At 44.5% G+C, this 23,505-nt stretch overlaps 1 protein-coding gene across 3 annotated transcripts in view; it reads right to left on the bottom strand.

Moving 5' to 3' along the window:
* Nucleotides 1-19,758, bottom strand: part of ZNF423 (zinc finger protein 423) — a 227,824-nt gene extending 208,066 nt beyond the window's left edge. The window contains exons 1-2 of one of the 3 annotated variants that reach the window (XM_056500808.1): nt 19,162-19,758; nt 18,316-18,569 (exon numbers count right to left, since the gene is read on the bottom strand). In XM_056500808.1, coding sequence (XP_056356783.1) covers nt 18,316-18,355 — 40 coding nt within the window. In that variant the 5' untranslated portion in view covers nt 18,356-18,569; nt 19,162-19,758. Of the gene's footprint in view, nt 1-18,315 lie in introns of all 3 variants that reach the window. The other 2 variants (XM_056500807.1, XM_056500809.1) reach the window with 2 other exon arrangements.
* Between the last annotated feature and the right edge of the window lie 3,747 nt (nt 19,759-23,505).

Raw genomic sequence — 23,505 nt, 5'->3', positions numbered from 1 at the left:
CCAGGGAGGGGGAGGCAGCGCGCCGGGACCCGAGGGGGTTTGCTGCAGTATTCAGACCTCGGGCTGGCGTGCTCCAGGGAGCGGCAGCTCGGCTATGTGGAGCAATTTAGGTGGAGCTGGCAGACGTATTGCACACGGACTGAGACTGCAGTGCACCACCAAGGCTGGAAAGGGTCGTGCTGGTCCAGCTCTTCTCTTCGCAACCTCATTCTAGCCCCGAGCGACACGCGGCGCGGGAGCAGGGGGCCGCAGCAGTGCCCCTCGCCCGCTCAGGGGTCGGGCTGCTGCAGGGACCCCACCATCGACACCTCTGGCAGATGGCCGCCCCCGGCCTCAGCCCATCCCTCACAAAAATTACAGAAACTTAAACAAGGCAGGGAAAGGGGGGCGGGGGAAGAAGGAAAACAAATCAGGATCATTTCAGAGCGGTACAAATAGGAGGCTCCGCTGGCTGCAGAAGTAACCAGCTGATGCAATTATGCTGGCGTCCGGCAGCAGACCATCTGCCCGGCTCCCGGGTTGCTGTTGTTGCAGTCTCAGCGGGGCTCGCTCCCAGAAGAGCGGGGCCCCGCGGCCCGGAGGAGCCATCTGCCCGGCCCCGGGCTGTTGGTGCCGCCCGCCGCGGGCCGGGCCCGGGAGCCAGCGCTGCACGGACACGGACACGGACACGGACACGGACACGGGGGGCCGGGGCTGTTGGCCGGAATCACAGGGCAGCTGCGCTGCATTTTCTGCGCGGGATTTACTCGCTCTCCCATGCCACCACACAAACCGGTTGTGGTTTTGGAGCGTCTTTGTACCCGCTGGTGTTTAGCGTTTACGCGGTGTGCATGGGGACATCCCCTGTCCTTCAGGGAGCTGTGGGGACACTGAAGAACCAGTGACAGCCACCCCATCATCCCACAGAGCTGCTCCAGGGCTGGGCCCCAACCCCGTACGCCATGACTTATGCCACAGTGAGGGTGATGACTGCCACCTTCATTTACATTTTGTCATTTCTATGTCAATAAAATACAAGTAGAAAATGACACCCTGAGGGAAAGGGATGAGCTCTGTCAAGGAAACTTGACAAGAATGCTGTTCTGAGGACTTCCACTCCCATTGCGGTAGCTACCTTTGCTAAGCCACAGCAGGTATATTTGATCTTTCTGGAGTTCTCCCAGTTAGACCATGTCTCCTCTTAGGGGTATGGGAAGTGCCCTCCATCACCCAGGGGTTGCACTGGGTATGACCTGGAGCCAGGTTTCAGTAACAAGTCTGCTCTTACTGACAAGGCTTCTACAAACTTGTCAGGCTTGGATGGAAAGAGGCAAGAGAAATTGTAGAAATTTTTTGTCCTTTTTAACCATATCAAGTCCATATATACCTATTGCTGCCTCAGGCTCAGTCTCTGAGCATTCATCTGCAATGAACTGAACACATTCTACTGTCCAAGTGGGTTTCATTCTGAATTTGAGCTTTCAGTCTAAAAATTTATACTTTCCCACTCCCAAATTAATTGTTATTCAGAAAGAAATTATGTAGGGAGGGATGCAAGGCTGTGCCAATCCATCTCACCACTTCCCCACCACTGACAAGTCCCTGGGCACTGAGCACAGCAAAACTTGCCCATGGCCAATTTCCTGGGCTATTATTTCAGGACTGGCAGCTTCAGAAAGGATGCAAACTAAGGGACAAAATGCTTCCCCCATCCCTTGCTTCCTCCAGCCAATGCCAGCCCCATCCCACCCCTGCACCTAGTGCTTCTCTCTCCAAAGCTAAAGCATAAGACCTGCAGAGACAAGGCTGATGAGCCCATTAAGAAGTACTAACACAATATGTGGGTATGAGTTATCAGACCACACTTACACTTCAGCTTTAATTTAGACAATGCCTGGAACTGTTGTCAGTCACAGCTGAACTGTTTATCTCAAAGTGAATAAAGGAAAGGGAGCTCTGAACATGGCCAGGACTGGCCCAACCTGTCATCACATCCCCTCTCGCACATGCTGCAGCCTCTCCCACACTGCATTTGCCTGTATGAGCTGCTCACCATTTGCTGAAGCTCTCAGCAGATTTAAAGGGCTTCCCTCCTTCACCCTGTTGTTGTTTGTAGAAGTTTGGGACCACAGCTACCATTGACCAGCACCCCCTCCTATTGCATGGAGACTCCAGCTCAGACTGGACCATCAGCAAAGGGTATGTGTCTAAAATCCCATTTCTGGTGGAAACCAGGCCGAAATGATGCATGTGACCTCATTTTTCAGTGGCCCTGTGTGACATAACTAAGGGCCAAATTCAGCGACAAACCTAAGTCAGGTTATGCTGTGTAATAAACAATATCCTCCGACTATCCCCTCCTTCACATTTTCAAGGCCTCTTTCCCTTTCCTCTGTTCCTTTTCCCAAAATGGAGCTGATTGTAAAGAGGTCTAGGAATGCTGGAAGCAGAGCAGCTGCACTTCAAGGAACCCAACAGGAGGCCAGACAAGGGCCAGAGCACCCAACAACAGTGGAACAAAGGTAAAAGTAGGAGTGGAGTAGAAAGCTTCACACCATGCTTAAAGGAGGATTATGGTTACTGCTACTCCATTTTATGACAAAGCAAACCTAGGGGTATCTGGGCAAAAATAACTCCAAATTTCATCTGCCATGATTACAGCCCCCACCATGGGATGGCACAGTATATATAACACAAAGAGAATTGCTCTCAAGTCTCAGGATGCAAAGGGTTAATATTGCCCACTAAAAGCCATTCTCATTATAATGAGTTCAGGAATAAAGGGGATTAAAGTAACTTAAACTGAAATCTTGTCCTCCTGTAGTGATACAGGTTACAAGGAAAAAACATAGTTCTGATACGGAAGAAAAACTTGTAGTGCTTCCTCTCTTCAGGAGGGAAATTCTTCGCAGGCTTTGTTAACACTGTTCCTGCACTCCCTTCACTCACTAGTTTTGCCCTTGGGCCCATACTGGAAGAGGGAACACCACAAGGAGCCCAGCAAAGGGCATCATCACCTGCTTCTGCTTATCCCTTAGTGCCAGGCTGGGAGAGGGGCCCCAGCACCCACAAACCACAGGGGCCAATGCCAGGGTGGTGATTCACTTTCTTGCACAGTGTAATAAAAAGCTATTTTAAGATTTTTATATGCCTTCAAATAATTTCTCATTGCTGTAGCTACCCAGCATAAACTAAATAAAAGGTCTAATCTCTAAAACACAGTACTTTTTTAACAAAAGCATGGAAATGGGAAGAATGTACAAACCAAAACAAGTGGGTATACTTCTTGTGGGATCTGCACTACAGAAGAAATGCAGAGCAAGTCTCTCTCTCCCTAGAGGGTCTTTTTTCAAGAGGGAGAATAATAATAATGTAGTAATAATAAGCACTTATATAGCGCTTTACATTTTCAAAGCACTGTGTAAACATCAACTAATGGGACACAGTAGAATAAGTAGTGTCTAAAATGAGTTTATGTACTGCGTTATATTTTTCTACAAAGTGGCTGGGGCTGGTTTTAAAATTAAATTCCCCCACATATTGATACTAGTGCAAATGAATCTTCTTTAAAGAAGTGTAACAAAACCATTTTTTCCATTAGTTACCCTCCACAACCTTCATATTTCCAAATTTTGGCTCAAAGCAAATTGTTTAGACAGTTTCATAGGTGCAAAATGCATTCAGTTTCATAAGAAGAATAGGTGTGCTAACTAACTGCTTAGGGTGATATATATCAGTACACTTGTAGTACACACCAATGCTTTCCAAGAGAAAGCCACATAGAAGATTCAAAATATTTCATAAAAGGAAGCTTTTAAGAGAGAAACTGAGAAACACAGAGAGCTGGTACTATTGCTACCTTGTGGACAGAAGAACAAGGCAACCAACACCTTCTCAGTAAGAGACTGCACAGCAAGGAAAAAAGTCTCTGTACTGGAACTAGAAGTCAAGCATCACTTTCCATTTGATACAAGAGAGTTAACAAGAAAAACATCATCTATAATAGGCAAAATGAAATAACCACAAAGCAAATCCAAATATTATGACCTGAACTATAACATTGGTGTTATATTTCACTTTCACCTATCCAGCATCTCTCAGTGTTTATTAAATTCACTCTACCCTTCAAAGCACAAATGTTATACCCTCTTTGCATACAACTGCGATAAAAAACATTGACATTAAAAAAAAAAAAATTGACATTCTCATTCTTTCAAGAGCCATAGCAGAGGAGGCGGAAGAGAAGGCAGGAAGGGAAAAATCTGACTAAGTCCCTTCTAGTAGCCTGGCATATCTTACTGTTTTGCAAACTTTTCTTTATTATCAATAATTTGCTTTATAGCAAACCCAGGTGCTTCTGTCATGAATCAGAGCCCAGCATACTACAGCATGTGAGCACAGAACGAAAAGGCTGCACAGGACTGAAGCAACTGAGGAATGGTTTGGTTTTTTTCTCATATTCTCAAGCTAGGAATCAAATGCCAGTCAAAAATGCCATGCTGAATATATCTACCTTTAGGCATGCGCTTAACTGTAAGTATATGAGTAATCCCAGCGGTTTCAGTTTTGGGGATTTTAATAGTTGTATGGTTTTCATAACTACAGGAAAAACCCTTTCCAACAAACTGCCAGTGTGACTCCCTGTTGTACTACACCACAATTACTGGAACATATTTGGTATTTCTCAAGAGGTTCAGATAATGAAGAATCCTCCAAATTTTCTATTAGCCCAAACTTAGGAATTCAGCATCAGGGAGTTAACAGCAGAACAGACAGTGTACATTAGGTATTGCAAATGAAAGAGAAAGAGAGGCAGAAATATTTATAAAATATAAACATTTTTTAAGTAAGGTTGTTTGCGAACCCAGACTGCAGCCCAACCAATGCTATTGCACAAACATGACCTTATTCTTCTGTATTCCTTTATAAGAGATAACATTTCTTCATCTTTTCACACCATAAAGTTTTCTGAAATCTGAACAAGATTAATATTAAATAGGAAAACACACAAGAAACCCGTCTCTTTTATTCTTTGATGTGCTATTGCTTTAACACTGAATCACAGGCTTCTACTAAAAACCCACATCATTAGTTACACTTACAAGGAAATGTTTTTTAAAAGCAAGGAAAGGTACAATGTTGTGGTTGCTTTGGGATTTTTGTTTGTTGTTTTTTCTTCTTGGCAAACAACCAATTCTTTTGCTTCATGTGACTAAAAATAAGCAAATGGGGTAGAAAGGAGGAGGAAGGTAGGGGGAGGAGGAGCCCTTCCTAACAGGGAAAGCCATCAAAATTTGCTGTATCAGAATTATCCTAGTAAGAACACAAACAAGCACAAGGCACTGCTGCAACTCGAGAGGCCAGGCTGGCCACCATCTTCATGTGCCCAAGGAGACTGGGTGCTTTGGGCAGCAGAGGCTTTGTCCTCCACAAAGCCACTGTGGCATTATAAGCCCAGGAATGACGTTCATGGGACACCGTACTATTTCAGTCAACCATAGTCAAAATTTGCCCCTAAGAAAACAGGCTAAAGTAGCCAAAAAAGCTGGCATTTACCATAGTATTTCCTGTCACCCAAACACAGGAAACAGACCAGCCTGTGACAAAGAACTCTGCCATTTAAGTGCCAGGATTAACACAAGCACCCACTTGGTGGTGCAGGCCCCATGGTGACACAGTCTGTGGTGCAAGCTAAAAGCAGAATAACAAATCTCCCTTTCCCTTGAGATACATAACCTAATTTCTTAGTGGTATTATTTCTACTATGTTAGAATAGAGAAGAAAATTGTTCTCCAGCAATGCTGCCTCATGCAAGGCTGCTGCCAGCAACTTCCACCAGCACAGGAGCAGTGAAAGATGCCTGCTGAATTGTGGTCTGGGTGCTTCTTCCTTCCTCACAGTGAGAGCTCTCCCTCTCTGCTTTGCATTCCTTTCAGAGCACAGCAGCCTGCTTGGCTGGGAGCCCCCAGCCAGAGAGGGATGAGGAGCAGCATCCAGCCACTGCAGGGGCACAGGACCAGGCACTCCACAGCTCACACCTCTGCTGGGACATACAATTGTGCCAGGAATGGCAGACTAAGCACTTGTACAACTTGAGTCTGTTCTTCATAACTGTCAGAACTTCTCCATGCTGTACTTGTGGCTTTGCACCCTGTGCTTCACTATGGATTTGAAAATTTGATTGATCTGCCATTTGGGACACATTTTCAGGGGGCTCACAAGCTGCCTATCACACTACTGCAGAGACAGATGAACACCCACTACCCATGCAAGGGACCTCAGCCCAGCCTCCCCAGCTGAGGTTCTTTCCACAAAGGTTTGACCTAAAGCAACAGAACTCAGATACTGATAAAGAGGCTTGCCCTGCCCTAACACACCCCTAATCTCTGCATGGCCAGCAGACAGCTACAGGGTTACTTTTCTGGTGGACTGGTGGGTCAAATCAGCTGTAAAAGAAACTAAGAAGGCAGCAGGGCAAGGATCCAGAAAAGGAGAAATAACCTCATCAGATTTGCCCTCACCTGGAGCGGCAATGGGTACAGCCATGGGACTGGGTCAGGCAGCCAAGAGGCAAAAAGCAGTTTCACAGTCCAAGTGTAAGGTAATGGCAGCCTCAAACCAACCAGGATTCATTCCCATGCTACCTTCCAGAACAATGTGTTTAACATATGCAAATTTGCAAACTGCATTTAATCCAGGGCCTGGTGAGTGTGTTTTTCCAACATGGCAACATCAAATCAAGAAAATCTTCAGAAGAACAACTTGTTGGGATGTGCCAATAAAAGAAAATCAAGTCAAGCCAGCAGACAGTAAGAAGAAGAGAGAAGCAGATAAACTCCCCCTATTAAAGGGGCCAGCTGCCCTCAGCATCCCATAAAGAGCAGGATTACTGTATCCCCTGTCTGCCAGGGCCTCAGCAGCCCCCACCATGGGCTAGGCAGTGGCTGAGGCTGGACTCTGGGCTCACTACCCAGCAGGCAGGCTCATCCTGCCCCATCCTTCTCTGCCTGCTTCCTTCCCTGAAGGTACTTCCAGGGTTGTGGTCACCTTCTCCCTAACTGCAAGGAGCAAAACCAGCAAAGATTCAAAGGAGGAAAAACAAGCAAAGGGGCTTCAACCTGGGGAGGAAATCCTACCTGTAAGTATTTCCTGAAAGCAAAACACACTTAAAGCTTCCCAAGCTCCACTATGGGAAGGGAAACAAAGCTGCTAGCAAGACTTCATTGACATTTTCTTAGGTTACAGATATGTAGAAATAATCACGACAGTTTCCCTGCCTGTCCCATAGTTGGGCTATTTTCCCTTGAAACCACCATCATCTGTGCATAAATTAAGAATCAAGTTCTGGGTGGCTACCTCAAGAAATGTTTTTATTAGGTGGTTTAAGGTTTGCTGGGAGACAAGAATTTACACAGGCATGTGTGCCACCCCTAGTGCTTGGCCAAACAGGCAGGGTGGAAGAGACCATGTGCAGCCAGGCAGGACTCCATTCTCCCAAATAAGACCTGCAAAAACAGTATTGCATTTCTAAGGTTCATTTAAAAGGAGTTTTTCCAAGGGCACTCTAAGGGACAGCATAAAGAAACAATTTTGCTTCCTTTTACCTTGACACTGTGGGACAGAAAGGTTTTAGCAGCCCCTGCTCTGGAGGCATCCAGAACCTCAAAAGCCACTGAAGACAGCAATTTCTCTGCCTTGCCTTTTTGTTTGCTCAAGTTTTGCACCACATTGGCTTTGCTCACACCAATCAGACCGCAGCAGGTTTTAAGCCACTAGTCTGATGTCTTCAGCTGTGCCACTGACTGCTACGACAGACAGAACATTTCTTGGATGGCCGTGTGCAGGGATACAAAAACCTCATTTACAGCTTGGCATCTCAAGGAAGACAGGGTGGTACAGCAGCAGGTGACAAATTAAAAGCTCATTTTTCTATGCACTTTCTTTGGAGACACATTTTGAATACAGACCCACTGGTAAGGAGGAAAATCATAGCTCAGATAGCTCTTTATAAAAATATGCATTTTGTCTTTGGGAGAATTCCTGGTGCATGTCAGAGCAGCCATTTGTGAGCTATCTGCCTGTGTAACACCAACAGCCCCACCACCAAAGCAGCATCTTTCTGCCAATTGCAGGGGGTTTGTCCCCCCAGGCCCCTGAGCAGCAGCTCCTGCTGCAGCCAGGGACACCCGGCTGTGCAGCCTGGCAGCTCTGCAGGCAGGGCCAGCAGCTCCCCCTCCACAGCACCCTCGGGGCTCTGCAAACCAGGCACACCACATCTCTGCCAAGCATCTCTCAGGGTGGGCTTTTTCAGACCCTCACCTTTAAGTTCAGGCTTATTACTGAATTTGCTTATATTGAGAAGAATGAAAAAAAGAAGCTCTGTTAAATGTTTATTTGAGACCAAAAATAGTAATCAAAATAAATCAAATAGGAGTTCTGAAACAAATATCCCTTATCTGTTATCAAGCAGGAAAGAAATTAGTAAAGAAAACACCCTTGAAATGATAGGAATCAGGTCAGTGGACAAAACTCAGTACATGATCCAAATGCAAGCACTCAGTTTCATTATAAAAGGGCTCATAATGCATTGTACCATCCTCTTCAAGTATGCTCAGAGACAGATCAAAGTACTTCCTTATCTTTAAAAAAAAAAAAATAAATAAAATAAATAAATAAATCTTTGAGGCAACAACTTTGGCACCCAGAGTTGCCTATTACATCCTCCACAAAGTATCCCTGCCAAAAACACACCATCTTTTTCTATTTAGGTCTAGTATAAACATAAATAAGGTGCAATAACACAGCCCTCCTTCTCTGCTTCCCCATCCCAGTATTTTCAACAGTCTGCCACATCCCACATGCCCTCTGGGGGAACAGGCTGGTCAGTAAAAGCAAAGAAATTATGAAGGGCAAGGCATGCCATTTTCCTAGAAATAAAGGAGTCCGTGAGCAAATTACCTGACCTAAATGCATCCACAGAATTCAGCAATAAATAATACACGAGCTTGGCATTACTATGTAATCCAGTATCTCTTTACTCATGTGAGTATTCTAATGAAGCAACAGAAAGCTGAGTAATAGCTTGAATAAGTAAATTAAAACAAAGCTACGTTTACCTATCAAGCAAAAGAGCAAGAATGCTGCTGCTTTTTTCAGTACAGCAGGCAGGCTTGCTCATCAGAAAAAACTTTATTGCATTTTGCAACCATGTTAGTTGGCCCAACAAAAGCTATTATCTATTACTCTAAGCTTTCATTTACACATGAACCCACATTATATACTGTATGTATTTGTGTATAGTCCCACAGTAAGTGTTGAAAGCCTATTTTTCCAGTTACCAACCTGATCTCCCCTTCCCTGCAAAACCTTGAACAATTGTGAGTCCTCACAGGCCAAGTTCAGATCTGCCGTGATCCTAAGTTGGTTAAAATGCCAAGAACTAATAACTGCAATCACACTTGTCCTCAAATATCTCTCTATTAAGCAGAAAATAACTATGTACCACAACAAATGCACTCCTCCAGGCAGGACAGCGCTGCCACTGTCTAATAAGAGCAGAAAAGCTATTTTATGTCTTGTGGGTTTTTTTTCTGCTTATGCATAGTCATACACTTTTCTATGGAGCTAGAGTAATTTTTCAGGTCTGTTCCTTCTCTTAATCTTTAGATTTAGACTTACAAATAATATAGACATGGCTTCGGATAAGTCAACCTCTGTGCCAGAGCTTTGCACCTAATCATCAGGCACCCTCCATAACCAAACAGCAACAACAAATTTCCTATTTTCCCTATTTTATTTCTCTCTCTGTTTAGCATTTCCACTTCCCAAATTATGAAATTCAGCCTTCTACCATGTTTTTTCTCTACCTCCTTTTAGTTTCCCATTTTTTCAGACAGGAAATTGAAAGAATCAGAATCACAGTCACTTTCTCTCATGTAAACCTGTACCTGCTTACAGTGACAGGTGTTAAACACAACCCAGGTCTCGTGGGTTTCCCCAGTGCCATCTAGGAACTCCCACAGCCCTACTGCATCTTCTGCACCTTAAACTTTCCCAGTGCTCCCCTGGAAATCCTCCCAGCAGCAATCTCAGAGTCAGCAGAAGGACCAGGAGATGCTCTCCAGCATTAGATACTGAATGACTACTCCCATCAAATCTCTTTGCTGCTTTTCCTCTTTCAATTGCAGTGCAAAGAATAATACTGAAATCCAATCCCCACCAAGGCATATAAGAAACACTACCACAAACATAAGACAGAGCCTCCACCCTACAGCTGATAGAAGCCTACCCACTGTCTTCCAACACAAACCTCAACTAACAGAGCTAACTCAGAGAGCTTAGACTTGCACTTAAACATACAGTCCAGCCCCAACTGCTGTCAAAGAGAAAAAAATGTACCCACTCTAAAGACAACAAAAACAGATGCCCACCCAGCAAAGCACTTCACCTCTACATTGCACCACTCTCTTTTCAAAGCACATGGCAAGTCTGCCTTCATTAACATTATCCTCATTACCACTCAGATGCCCACTATGTGAAGCAAGTTCCAGCAATCAGCAGGTGGATGCTTGGCTAACCTGCCTCAGTAGTAACCCAGAAAAATCTCATCTTGGCCAGGTGAGGATCATCAAGAAATGAACAGAGGCGCAAATTTAAGTAGCAGTCCTGGTGAACGGTGCCTGGACCCTCATCCCAGTCTCTAAATTATCCGTAGGCAAATACTACGTAAACCCAGTAACAGCTTTTGTGAGTCCAATCGATTGAGTGGTTAAACTTGTACAGTCAGCAGGCAACCAAGGGAGGCATATATTTTAATGGTAGATGTGGAAACAAAGGAATTTTGATTAGCCTTGGGACTGGAGGGGGTAAAAATACTGGTTTAGGATTTTCCCAGGATATGCATATTAAGAACTTGTCTTTTTGCCCTCTGTGTAATTTTTTTTAATATTTGGAAAGCAGAATTAGGCCACATTTGACCAAACCTCCAGAGCCTAGCACGAGCCAACAGAGACCAGAGTACAGCGACTTGTTAATTCTTGTACTTTTACTCATAACAGGATTTCACTAGTGAGCAAGGCATTTTCTGCAGTGCTATCAGAGGCTTAAACAAACTGTTTCTCTACAAGCAGGGATCTTTCCCTCTGCTTCACTTTAAAACCTGAATGCATTGTTTACATTCTCTAATATGAACTAGAAATAACTTCTGTGTAAAGAAACTCCAACTGTTACACTTCTGAAGCAGCCTTCGTTATCAGTGCCAGACTCAAGGAGAACATGACTGTGGGTGATGCTACAAAGAGAGACAAGATCAACCCTACTAGAAATTGCCCATGAGAACACACAGGTAGGGTGGGTTTAAATGAGATCACGACTGAGATTATTTCACCTTCAGCATACCCAAGTGAGCCCTTCAGGTCTCCTGAGTGGCCTCTATCCAGCAAAGGAAACACTTCACTGCCACAAAGGCTGCCTTACATTTGTACTTGCCACAAAGCTGCAGTAGCAATAAGTCCTTTACTGTTTGCTCAGCTCTTGAAAGTCCTGTAAAGCATTCACCATTCACCTGTCACACTGCACAAACTGAGCCCTTTGAAATGAAAATCTAAAAGTAAATGTGTTAGTCAACGGCTGCTGCTGCAACAAGAAGTGAGCCCCAACACCAGCTCGAGCCTTCAGGCAGGTAATTCACTTCAACACGAGACCAGCGAACAACAGTATGTTTTATTTAATTAGGATGAACAGAAGAGATAAACCTCACAGCAGGGTGGGTAATGACAACATTTCAAAAATAATTCATGCCCAGGTAACAAAAGGGCATATTTCAATTACATAAAAAAGCTAAAAAGTTGACAATACATTCAAGGGGAAAGAGGGAAAAAATTACTAATTGTACTGCATATGATTAACAAGTGGCATTTACAAGCTCTACCAATTGGTCTTTCTGTTGCCTAATCTGTGGCTAGAAAGGAAAAGGTTTTCTTTCTAAGCAAATGCAAACAATATAATGAAGGTGCCTACGGCTAGATTCAGATGGGTATTGCAGTGCCACCCAAAGTCGTTCTGTGGAAAGCTAATGCCATCCCACAGTACCACAAGATCTGTGAGCCCCTTCCAAATGGCAGCACCCAATTTCCAACACCATCGGGTCCCTTTGTTTACATTTTTGAAAACTTGCAAGAGGTTGAAGCCTGAGCCTTCTGTAGCTAGAAATGTCACAAGAGACCTTTTAGTCCCTGCACATCCTTCTACTCCCCAGAATAATTTGACTCCAATGAGCCACCATAATTCACTGCTGCACATATATATACATCTGGGTGTTGTCAAGAAGATGTAATACTTAAAACTCGCACCACCTTATTTGTCTAAAAGAAAAAGGAACTAGCTTCTCTCTATTTACTAGTGGACATCAGGAAAGAAATTGCATGAGAATCTACTGCTGGGCTCTAAAAGTATGTGGAATAAATGCGCACAGAGCTCAGAGCTGGTCCTCACTTGGCTCCAGCTCCCACTCACACTCTCTGCGTCCATGTCCACCAACGCACGCACCAAAGCCAGGCCCTCCCTTCCATCACCATTTGTCTGTCAAGATTTAGCAGGAGTCTCTAATAGGTTTTATATTAGCAATATTTCATTTCTCCAGCACATTTACTAGGATACAAGGGAATATAATAGCCACGCTTTTTTAGAGGCATTCACGGAGAACATTGATGGAGTGATGAGGACCTGATATAGGCATTTTATAAGACAGTCCAATTATTGTGGGTAATTAATAATCTTTTGTGTAAGAGAATATTATAATACATATGACGCATGAGACCGGGAGATTATTTCTTTTTCCAAAAAACTGTGGTTTGCATTTTTCAAGTGTTGTAATCATCGAAAACTGATTTCACAAACTGGAATTGGAAAGCAAGATAAAAATTAACCAATTCAATAAAAATAACCAAGTAAACAATTACAAGTGCACTTATCAAACAGAAGTAAATATTAATTCTACAGTATGAGAAAGTCTCATTCACAAAACCAGCAGGTGAAGTAGGGTTTTTAAAATCTTTGCTGTAGTAACTGATCACTGAGTACCACCTCAAGCATTCAATTTAGTTAATTTAACCAAGCTTAAACCACTTATCCACGTTTAACCTAAAAGTTAATTTGGCACCAAACAATAGATAAAACCAAGCCAAAGCCACATCTATGATAAGACAATCTGTATTTACACAAGCTTAACGCATCTACAAAACATCATTTTTATATCCAATTCAGAGGATGGCATGAACATCTGCTTTCACTTCAAGACATTAATTTTCAATTATTGAAGAAAAACAAAATAAATCCTGACAAATTACTGGTAACTGTAGAATCTTTTGTTACTCTATTAGTTTATAATAGTAATTTAGAAATCCTACAATTAATGTCCTACAAGAGGTCTCTGATTATTTTTTTTTGCATGTGTCATCCGAAGCAATTCAGCAGTGAATGATGTTCTTTAACTTGCACTGATTGTACACAAATATTTTTGAATAAAAATATAGGAAGAATTCTCAAAGAACTGTATAATGGCAGTTGTTCTTTTGGCTTTAGACACAGCATCACTAAAAAATATGAGAATTCTATTTTCTTCCCATTTATATTTAAACGTTTTGTATTACCTCTCCCACTCTTTTCAATTTTTGGCCACGTTTATTCGTTATATTCACTGAGACCAATGGGAACAGGCCGCAATTAAAAGGTGTTTGCACACAGGCAGGAGTTTCAATCAGTAAAACCAGTTAAATACCACCTAGATCCCGTCCAGGAGAGCATACCAGAGGGAGAGAAAGGAAGGAAAATGGGACTTGTGGAGTTCAGAGGAGAATGCTGCTAGGCTTGTAGCAAAATACACAGGCAAAAATTAAAAACTGCAGGCTAATCCCTGAAGGCAGTGCTCGGAATACTGCATGGATTCAAACGCTCTCAGGGCACCAGCCCCACAATGAAACACCAACATCTCCAATTATTCCTAATCCCCCAAAAGCTACACTTGATAAAGAACAATCAAGAGCGTAATCTTATTTGATATGAGTTTTATCAATTTTAGCTGCTGCTTTCACTGTATCAATAAAATTCCACCGAAACTTGAATGAACTGTAAAATTAAAGGATAATCGCACAAGTCTCTTGTATTTGGCAATTATGCTTATACTTGTCAAAATTTAATTTGTAGAATGTACTGTTCCAGTACCTTCAGGTTCTTCTTTATCAACTGGGAAAAAAGGAAAATTATATCTTTAAGACAAGTATGAAAGACATTGTTACTTCCACAGTCAACTCTGTAACTGAGCTCCGACATTGTATAATTGACTTTGCAAGCAGAACAACAGCAATATAACAAAGAAAATGTCAGTGTTTTCACAGCGCTAATCTATAGCACTAGGAGGGCCTCCTGCTGTCAGCCAGAGCTGACAATACAATAGCTTTCAAAGGGATATTACCATCATGCTTTTATTCTTGACATCAATCAAGACAAAGAGAATCCTTTTCACAAGACATTCAAAATCAAACCTTTGTATGAGCAGATAGGTAAAACAGCATTCCTTTAAAGAAGATCATTCATAGCAATCAACTAATTGGAACTCAGCAAATGGTTGAAGTATTTTTATTTACTTTGGAGATAACGAAGTAATGAGCAAACCCCCTTTTCTCTTCTTGACTGACACAAATGAGGCAGGTAGGGTGTGAATCAAAAGTTTCTATCAGCATTTTTTGCCAACAGAAGGCAAAAAAATATGACAGCAATTCTGCAACTTCAAGTAGGATAACAAATCTAGAGTTAATTAGTGCATTCTTTTGCAAAACAGTTTGATTATCAGCTAGCATGTTTATGCACAAAATACCCCCGCAAGCTGACAGCAATTTGCAGAACTGTCAAATTCAGCAGCCAAAGTGCATCTGATGCTTAAAACCTTGTGCCAATGTGAGCCCAGTCCCACAAATGGCAGTCCTGTAATGCCTCAATTACCATTACATGGGACTGGAAATCCCCGGGTTGCTGTTACCCGCATCTCAGCACTGCTCCTTCCAGAACCACCTCCAAGCATGAGAAGCTGCAGTTTGACCAAGGGGGAGAAGGAAGACCTGTCCTCTTCAGCCCCTTGAGTGGCCTGAGTGCCCCCCTCTCCCTACAGCAGCCAGCACCAAATGAACTTTTAAGGACACCGGTGTTAATATCAGCTGTAATGGGGGACAAGACAGAGTGCTTTGAGAGTGACAGCTGTGTTATGTTCTGGGGTTCAGGTCCACATGGTTTTAACAACACTGAGTAAGGTATAACTCTTCCTTACAGAGAACTGAAAAAGCTCAGCAGTTGAGGTTACTGGAGCAGGGCAAGGGCCTGTGCTGAGGAAAATTACCTTCATGGGCTTCATCTGTGATGTGAAGTAAAGCTTCAGTAAGTATTTTACTCCATCACTACTATCACCACACTCTCCCTTAAGTGTTTATTTTGGGAACCAGCAAAGACTCAATACTCACACTTTTATTCCATTCTCACTGATGTGAAACCACCTTCCTTTAAGCCAACATTGTCCCTAACCATCAGCTAGAGGATTAGTATCTTTAAGTTTGCACAAACTAATGGTCCAAATGAATCAGTAAATTGTATTGCAAATCATAAATCTCATGTCAGGGGGAAGCCCAGGACTACTGCTGGAGTTACAGCTGCAGGAATTACTCTAAGTTTCTGCCAGGCTGAACCTGAGACCTGACAATACAGCACAGGGGCCACCTGACCTGCAGCTGTGCTGGCATCCACTTTGGGTTTGCTATCACTTCATTTTCAATAACGTGCATCTAAGACTTGTCAACCTGCAATACTTCTGTCAAAGTAAATCCCTTCTTTAAAGTCAGCATTGCTCCCACCTAAAGTGCAGGCAACTTGCTTTTTGCATGCAGAATAATCCCTTTCATCACAGTCACAGACCGATCCTATTTTAGTGCATAATCTTTCTGAATGAAAAAGCATACACAAATCTCATAGTGGTTAATAAATAGCAAAGTTGCTACATAAAATGAAATAAAAGATGGAAAAAAAGAAAAATTTTGAATTATTTTAAGTCCTAAATGCCACACATATATCCACATAATTTATGCTTGTTTTCTTCTCAGTTGAATTGGGAAACCTATGACCTCAGAATGCCTTTATTTATTACATCTCAATTATTTCCATGGAAACATGAACTGTGGCAATCTACTGGGTTGCCAGCTCCCTAGACCACAAAATGTATACAACGGACTTTTTACAAGCAGAAGATATGTGTGAATAGAAAGAAATTAAGAATATCTTTATCCTACATGCACATATGAGCTGCCTCCTATTATCCAGAATTTCACCCAGATTCAGCTCATTCTTAGGCTCCCCATTAGGCAGCTCAAGCTAAGACCTGTAATTTACATCCAGTTTATGCTGAAGCTGGAAACAACATTTTTTTGTGCCTAGAGACCTCAGAAATATTTAGAATCTTTAAAAACTGGGCTTCATCCAGCTCACTGTTGCAAAGACCTTCTAGATATTTCTACATTATAGGGATAATGTTCCTCAGCTATGACTTGCCAGTAAGCTACCTGCTTTAATTCATAAAAGTGATCATGTAAATAGTGATCAGTCCTATGTCAGAATTAGAGTCAAAATTTCATTATAACGTATCAATCACTTGCAAGAAATATTGATGCCTAAAAGTAATGAGGAAGAAAACAAAAGAGTAATAAATGGTAAATATCTAACATTGTATGTCACAAGATGTCAAGGTTTACTAAATGAGCTTCTAGAGCAAACACTGTTTGCACTGGCATAGAACAGTTTCCTGAATGTTAAATGTGGCACTTTAGCACAGGAAAATATTTTAAACTCCAGAGGCCTGGCCACTAAATGTGATCCCCTTATCCGAGAGAAGTCATGACCCAAGGCCTGCTCCACTGTTCTCAAACTGCGATTCTTTCAGTTTCAAACAATGTATTTCAGAGTATCCCCTAGAAATAGCTCTATCTCTGCCCTTTCTTCTGCGGAGAGACTGTAACCAATTACTGAAGTAGCTCCTTTAGCAGATTGTCCGGGATTGCAGAGGGTCACAATGCCATGCTGCAAACCTGCCCCACAGCACAGTGCTAAAAGGTGCTCTTAGTTTGGGGAAAAACGATTGTTACAAAAATGTTGTTACAAAGATGAAGGACCGACTTTACAAAAACTTGATAAACATTTGAAGCACATACAACTTACATTTCAATCATCTATTAAAGAATGAATATTTTGAAAATAAAATTTAAAAAAAGGGCCTGGATGGGTTTTCAATTTGCTCTTTAGCTGGTAGATTTAACTGCATGTTAATTTTGTTCACTCAAGAGTTATTTAATTACAAAAGCTTTGGACTTTTTGTTTCATCTTCTGGGCATCCAAAGTTCTGATCCTTTTGTGCTTCTACAACAAAGCCTCCGGTCCACTGAGTTTGCGACTTCTGCTTTGTGCAGAGGACAATAAAACCTTCCCCAACATCAGCTAACGTCCTCGTGGCTGGGAGCGAAAGGCTTCGGGAATCACGCCTTCTCTCTCGCACCAATTCACTTAAAAGTCAAAAAGCTGGCAAGGCGTGCAGTACGGCGCAGGGTTGGTCCCGGCCCTCCCTTTACGTTTCTCCAGCAGCTGTTTTCTTATGGAGGTAAACAGGAGATTTTAAACCCCGCTCCGCTGGGCATGGAGAAGGATGCTCGTATTTTAATGTGTAACCTTTATTCATAAAGCCATTACTAAATTTGGTCATTGTTTCTTCAAGCCCAAGCAAATTCTCAACCCCTATCTATCAAATCGTGTTTAATTCTCCCCTTCTTTCACCACCCTTACGCGCATTGGACAGAAGGAGCAAACAGACGGCGCTACTATTCCCAATCATAAAGGAACATTAATTTCGGGCTAACCGGCTAAAACACGAGTGAGCTCATTCCTCCCTTCCCCTGCCCGCAGATGCGCCACCGCACCCGAGCATCACCGCGAAACTTTCCTCCCTCCCCGCCTCAACGATGCCACCGGCTTCTTTCATCAATTATCGCGACACGTGTCGCCGGCGAGTCTCGGCCGGCACCGCGGTACCCACGCAGCCCCGGAACGGACGGCGGGCGGGCGGATGCCCCGCGTGGGGAGACGCCGTCGGCTCCGGGGGGGTCTCCGCCACCAGCAGCCCGTACCGGGGGGGGATTCGCAATCCCCGCCAAGCCGGGCCCCGGCCCTGATTGGCCGCGTCGAGGCGGCGGAGGCGGCGGCGGCTGCCCGGGGCCGGGCGGCGGCGGCGGGGGCCGGCGGAGGATGCCTTACCTTTCACCGAGCGGGGCTTGGCTTGCTTCCTCCTGGACATGTCCGGGCGCCGTGGCTCGTCCTCCTCCTCCTCGTCTTCCTCCTGTCCCTTCCTTCTCTTCCTCTCTCTGCCTTCTCTCTCGCCCCCCCGCCCCCCGCACCTCCAAACTTTGTGAGGCGAAGCGGCAGCAGCGGGATCGATTATTTGATTTTCTCACTTCTTTCGCCTGTTGCAATGCGGCAAGTTCAACTTCTCTTTCCACCCCCTCGGGCACCTTCCCCCGGGGAAAAAAAATTTAAAAAAAAAAAAAAAAAAAGAAAAAAAAAAATAAAAAAGAAAGAAAGAAGAAAAAAAAAAAAAAAAGAAAAATCGCGGGAGCAACAGTTGCAATATTTTTTTTTTCCTTCTATTTTTTTCTTTTTTTGGTTTGGGTTTTTGGGGCTTTTTTTGTTCCTTCCTTCCCTCCCCCCGCTTGGATGTGCAAATTCTACCGACGCAAAGAGAGTCCGGCCCGCGCCCCCACCCGCCTTTTTGTTCTCTTTAAAGTTTGCAGGCGCCCTGCGGCTCAGTCCGGCTCGCACTTTCAAAAAAATCTTTTTTTTTTTTTTTCAAAAAAGGAAAAAAAAAAAAAAAGCAAGCAGCAGAGCCCTGTGCGGGGTCCCTGGCTGTGGGGTGGGGGAGGGCGCGCGGCGAAAACTCTGTGTCTAAACCCACGAGGAGCTCCGGCCCCGGCAATCCGGGGCGCTCCGGGGGTGCGACCTTGTTGCGATTTTCCTAAATCCTCCCTCGGCCGCGCTCGGCCCCCTCCCTCCCTCTCTGCCCGCTCGCGCCCGGCTGCCTCTCCCTTCCTCGCCCCCGCCGCTGACCGGGGAGGGCGACGAGTCCTTTTTTATGCTGGCGGCGGGGGCCGAGGGGCGGCCGCCCCGTGTCCCCGGCGCGGCGCGGCCGGCCGTGCGCGGCGCGGAGCTGGAGCTGGGCGGGCGGGCGGGTGGGCTCCCCGCGGCCGGCCGCGCTCGCCGCCGCCTTCCCCTGCACGCACGCACTTCGCGGAACAAGGTAAGTGCTTCTTTGCATCGATGCCGGGGCCGCTAGCTGCCTCCATGGATTATTCGCTGGAAGGTGGCACCGCTCCTGCCTTCATTGCTGCCGCTGCTGCCGCTGCTGCCCTGGGTTTTTATTTTCTTTAGCTCTCGCCAGCCTCCCTCTCTTTTCTTTGTCCTGGCTCCTTTTCCTCCTCCTGATCTTGCTGCTGGGGCTGCAGTGCAGACACACATAATAAAGCCAGGCTTGGCTGGAAATGTAGCTGAGTCCCAGCAGGAGGATGTGAGGAGTGGAGTCCCGGCGGGGGAGCGCTCTGATCCCGTAGGGAGCCCCGCGCAGCCTGCGCCGATCAGACGGAGAGAGAGCCAACAGCACCGAGCCATGGACGGCCCGGGAAATACAGCGGCCGCCCGCAAAACGCGGACCGCCGCCGCGGACCGGACTCGCGGCCGCGCGGAGCCGCCGCCCCCCCCGGCCCCCCCCGCCCCGCCGGCTCCGGCCCGGCCCGAACAGCGCTGGGTCCGCGGCCGGGCCCGCAGAGCGCAGCCCCCGCGCACACGGGCCGGACCGGGCCGGGCTTGGTCTGCACCGGGGCGGGGGCACTGACATCCCCCCCGAGCGTGAAGGGCTCAGCGGCCGCGGGAAAAGTCGCGGGCTGTTTTTAACACGCACGCACACACACACACACACACACACACACACACACAGACACAGACACACACCCCTCCGCTGTCTGCTTGTGCAGAGCTGGGAGGGAGAGTTGCTTTACTCTGCTTCTCCCAAGGTGTTAAATTTATCAGGATCTAGAATCGCCCACACCTCTCCACTGGGAAGGCAGCTTCTAGAAAAATCTGAACTTGTCATCTCATGGAGCACTTGGTGCCAAGTTATGAATGAAATTACTCAAGATAAAAACTCCATCAGTTTCCCATTTAGACAGGGTTTGTTCGTTTCACGGAGTCTTTACTGCCGTGTAAGAACAAGGTGCACTCAGCATTTCATTTACTCTGCCCTAAGCAGCACATGAGGAACTGTCTCTTCAAGCATCCTCACCCCCACACGTGATTGGCCATCAGGAGAGCCCAGTTGTACATCTGGACGTCAAAAGAGAAGGTGTCCTGAATGAAAGGAATGGCTTTTGCTAAGATCCTGTGAAGATAGCCCTGTCAGAGGAAGGTGCTGAAGCCAGGCCCCAGGGCAGTGGTGAAGATGTAGCGCTGTGCCCAGCCTGTGGGCTCGCATCAAACAGGGGTGCAGGGGGCTGGGTATACGCACTGCTTTCTTCCTAGTAAGCTCCATCTGGAAAACATCTTCCTTTTTTCTTTTTTCCCCACACCAAAAGAAGCCAAAGCAATTCAGGAATGAGTTTGTCATTTAATCAGGTGAGTTCAGTATAGAACTGTAAAAATTTTTCTTAGTGCGGCATCACATTTGAATAGATATTTAGTGCTGATTTTCTGTTTTCTTAAGGTTTGACAGCAACTATTTGGTTTATTAATGTAATATTAAAGGTTTACAGTTCCCTCCTACTGTTCAATTCCAGATTACCACCACAGACTGGACACACAGTAAAAAATGTTTCCTGCAACACCCCTATAATCAAAATATGCTTCCTCCACCCTACTGCATTAAGTAGCAAACTCGGGGTTCAAAAGGCATCCTGGAACAAGGACAGATTGCTAAAAGAGACCATGACCCCAATTCTGATTCAAATAAAAATGGGGATAACTCCAGTTGAACATAGATTTACCACTATAAAAGCCAATGTGGTAACAGTTTCTATAAAGAAATAAGGAAGGTTGACAATGAGAGAAAAATGTTGTGACACAGATATATTGAAAAACACAGGATCATGGTAAATTTGGTCAGTGTGACCCTAGATTCATATCCATTCAGCATCAGAGTAGGATCAGGAACTGAATTACTTCTGCATCCTTGTCTTATTGGAGAGGCTTAATCCCCAGGCTATCAACTTGTTTCTGTTCTCTCACTGGCCCAATGAATATTTAATTATTCTTACAAAGCAGAACAGCTTCAGCAGGACAGATTCTCATCCCAGAATGTGCTGGCGGTTGGGCACTCTCAGAGGAGTTCAGAGACCCAAATTCAAATCCCCGTGCAATCAAGCAAAGAGGGGATTTCAATCTTAGTTTTACACTTTCCACTCAGCAAGTGATCCCCAAGCCCCATCGCCACCCAAAGCCCCTTTGCCATCCAGCCCTCTATTCCTACATTTTCTACATTTTTAAAAAATAACTTTAAATCATACAATCAAAAAACATTTCCTAATTTCTTAAAGTAATCAAGATATTTATTAATTTTCATTTTAATTTTTTTTTTATCTTTTCTGTTGCCAGGGAGTCAGTGAGAAGGTTATTGGCAAGGCTCTACCTGGTGAGGAGCCCTGGCCTGAGCATCCTCAGTCCCTCCCATGAAAGTGGTTCAAGTTCACTCCTACTGCTGTTGCAAAAGCAGCAGCATCCTTAAAACACCACCTTCCATGGTGGCATGTGTTGAGAAATATCCAGTTTATAGCTAGAGATAAAGAAAGTGGAAAGGTAGGTTTGACAGAAAAAAATGAATCACATACATAAATCTGTCTTTAAATGTAGCACACACATATATAATTATTAATTCATCCCTCTCTGTGATCTTCAAACCCTGCAATACACAGATCTCCTCTAGGCCCTGCTCTGTAAGTACATCTCTGCTCCAGAGTTTTCCAACATGTGCCTAAATGCCTTACTGCTCTATTGTCACAACACATCATTTGTGCATCTCCTCCAGATATATGTACATGGAGTTTATGTGCAGCCACTCTTGTACAAAGAAAACCCCATAACCATGCTGGGCCCCCAGAGAAATCCAGAGTTCACCCATCCAGGCTCTCTTCCCAACACCAGAACTTAAGGTCTTATTTTCATTAAAATAGATACATTGCAAGAGCTCTAATAACAAGGGAAGATTTCACAGGCTTTATTAAAATATTTAAGACAAGTGACACCAGCCTGTGTGCTAATTTAATAAAAATACATTTAATAATTTAATTTAATTATGGTAATTTAAGAATGCAATAAAAATATATTTTGAATCTCTTATCAATCTTGTTCCCTCACAGATGCTTTTTCTTTTTATTCTGGGGAATTTTAATAAAAGCACAAAGCCAAGACTGCCAAAGTGCAGAGCTGTTCTCTCCAGGAGAGAATCAAGAGCCCTCCCGCAGCTCCGAATGACGTCCATGTCTCATCAGGTCGCTGGGACAATTTGGATGCTGGATTCTCTGCTTGTAACCCCTTTTGGGAATGTCATTGTTCTATATTATGCATGACACAGATCCTATACTACACACAACGCAGCTGCTGGTGAGAGGGAACCAGTCCTGAGATGCAGAGGAGCCCCCCGAGCTCAGCAAGGCTTGTCTGAAAACAGGATTTGCTGGTGGAAGCATCCGCCACCTCCTCCATCAGATTTGCCATCCAAGCCCCACGAGGCTGACAGGGAGGCACCGAGCTCTGATCTGTGGTGGTCCGTGCCCTGCACTCACTGCCACGCTTCTCCTCAAACACACCAGTGTTGGTTTCAGTGAGCTCCTTTTCTGGGGGAAACTGATACACTTGCTTTTCCTGCCGGCTAACTCAAGATGTTAGTTTCATTTTGCTCTGCTCTCTTCTGCCACATGCATGCACAGTGAACATAGTTTTTAAAGTTTGATGACTTTCAGGAAGATGCTATCCAGAACGATAGTGACATCTGAGATAGTCCCACCCTGGCAGCTTTATAGGAAACTGATTGGCCATTCTCTGGAAAATGCAGGCAGGACTACCAGCCTACAGTTATAGATTGAATGCTTAGAGCAAACCCCTACAAATTTCTAAATATAGTGAATTATTGTGAAAGTGTTTCAGAATCAGTTTGCAATTACAAGTTACATAAAAATGGCACAATTGTGTAAAGGCAAAAATACAAACTTCATAAAAGGGATGTTAAACAAGGACTGTGGGAGTTAAGCACCCAATTAATCAGGCCTGCTTTGAGAAAGCCAACCTCAGTAAGGATTTATACTTTCTAAAATCAAAAAGAGGAGCATCTTCAACACATAAAAAAACCTGAGAGTACCACCCATTACCAGGCAGCAGAGGGAAGATCACCATAATTGTAGAGCAGCCAGT

Source organism: Oenanthe melanoleuca, chromosome 11 (genome assembly GCF_029582105.1).
Source record: "Oenanthe melanoleuca isolate GR-GAL-2019-014 chromosome 11, OMel1.0, whole genome shotgun sequence".
NCBI classification, from domain to species: domain Eukaryota; kingdom Metazoa; phylum Chordata; class Aves; order Passeriformes; family Muscicapidae; genus Oenanthe; species Oenanthe melanoleuca.
The sequence above is the reverse complement of the archived record's forward strand: the minus strand, read 5'-3'. Positions and strand labels throughout refer to the sequence as shown.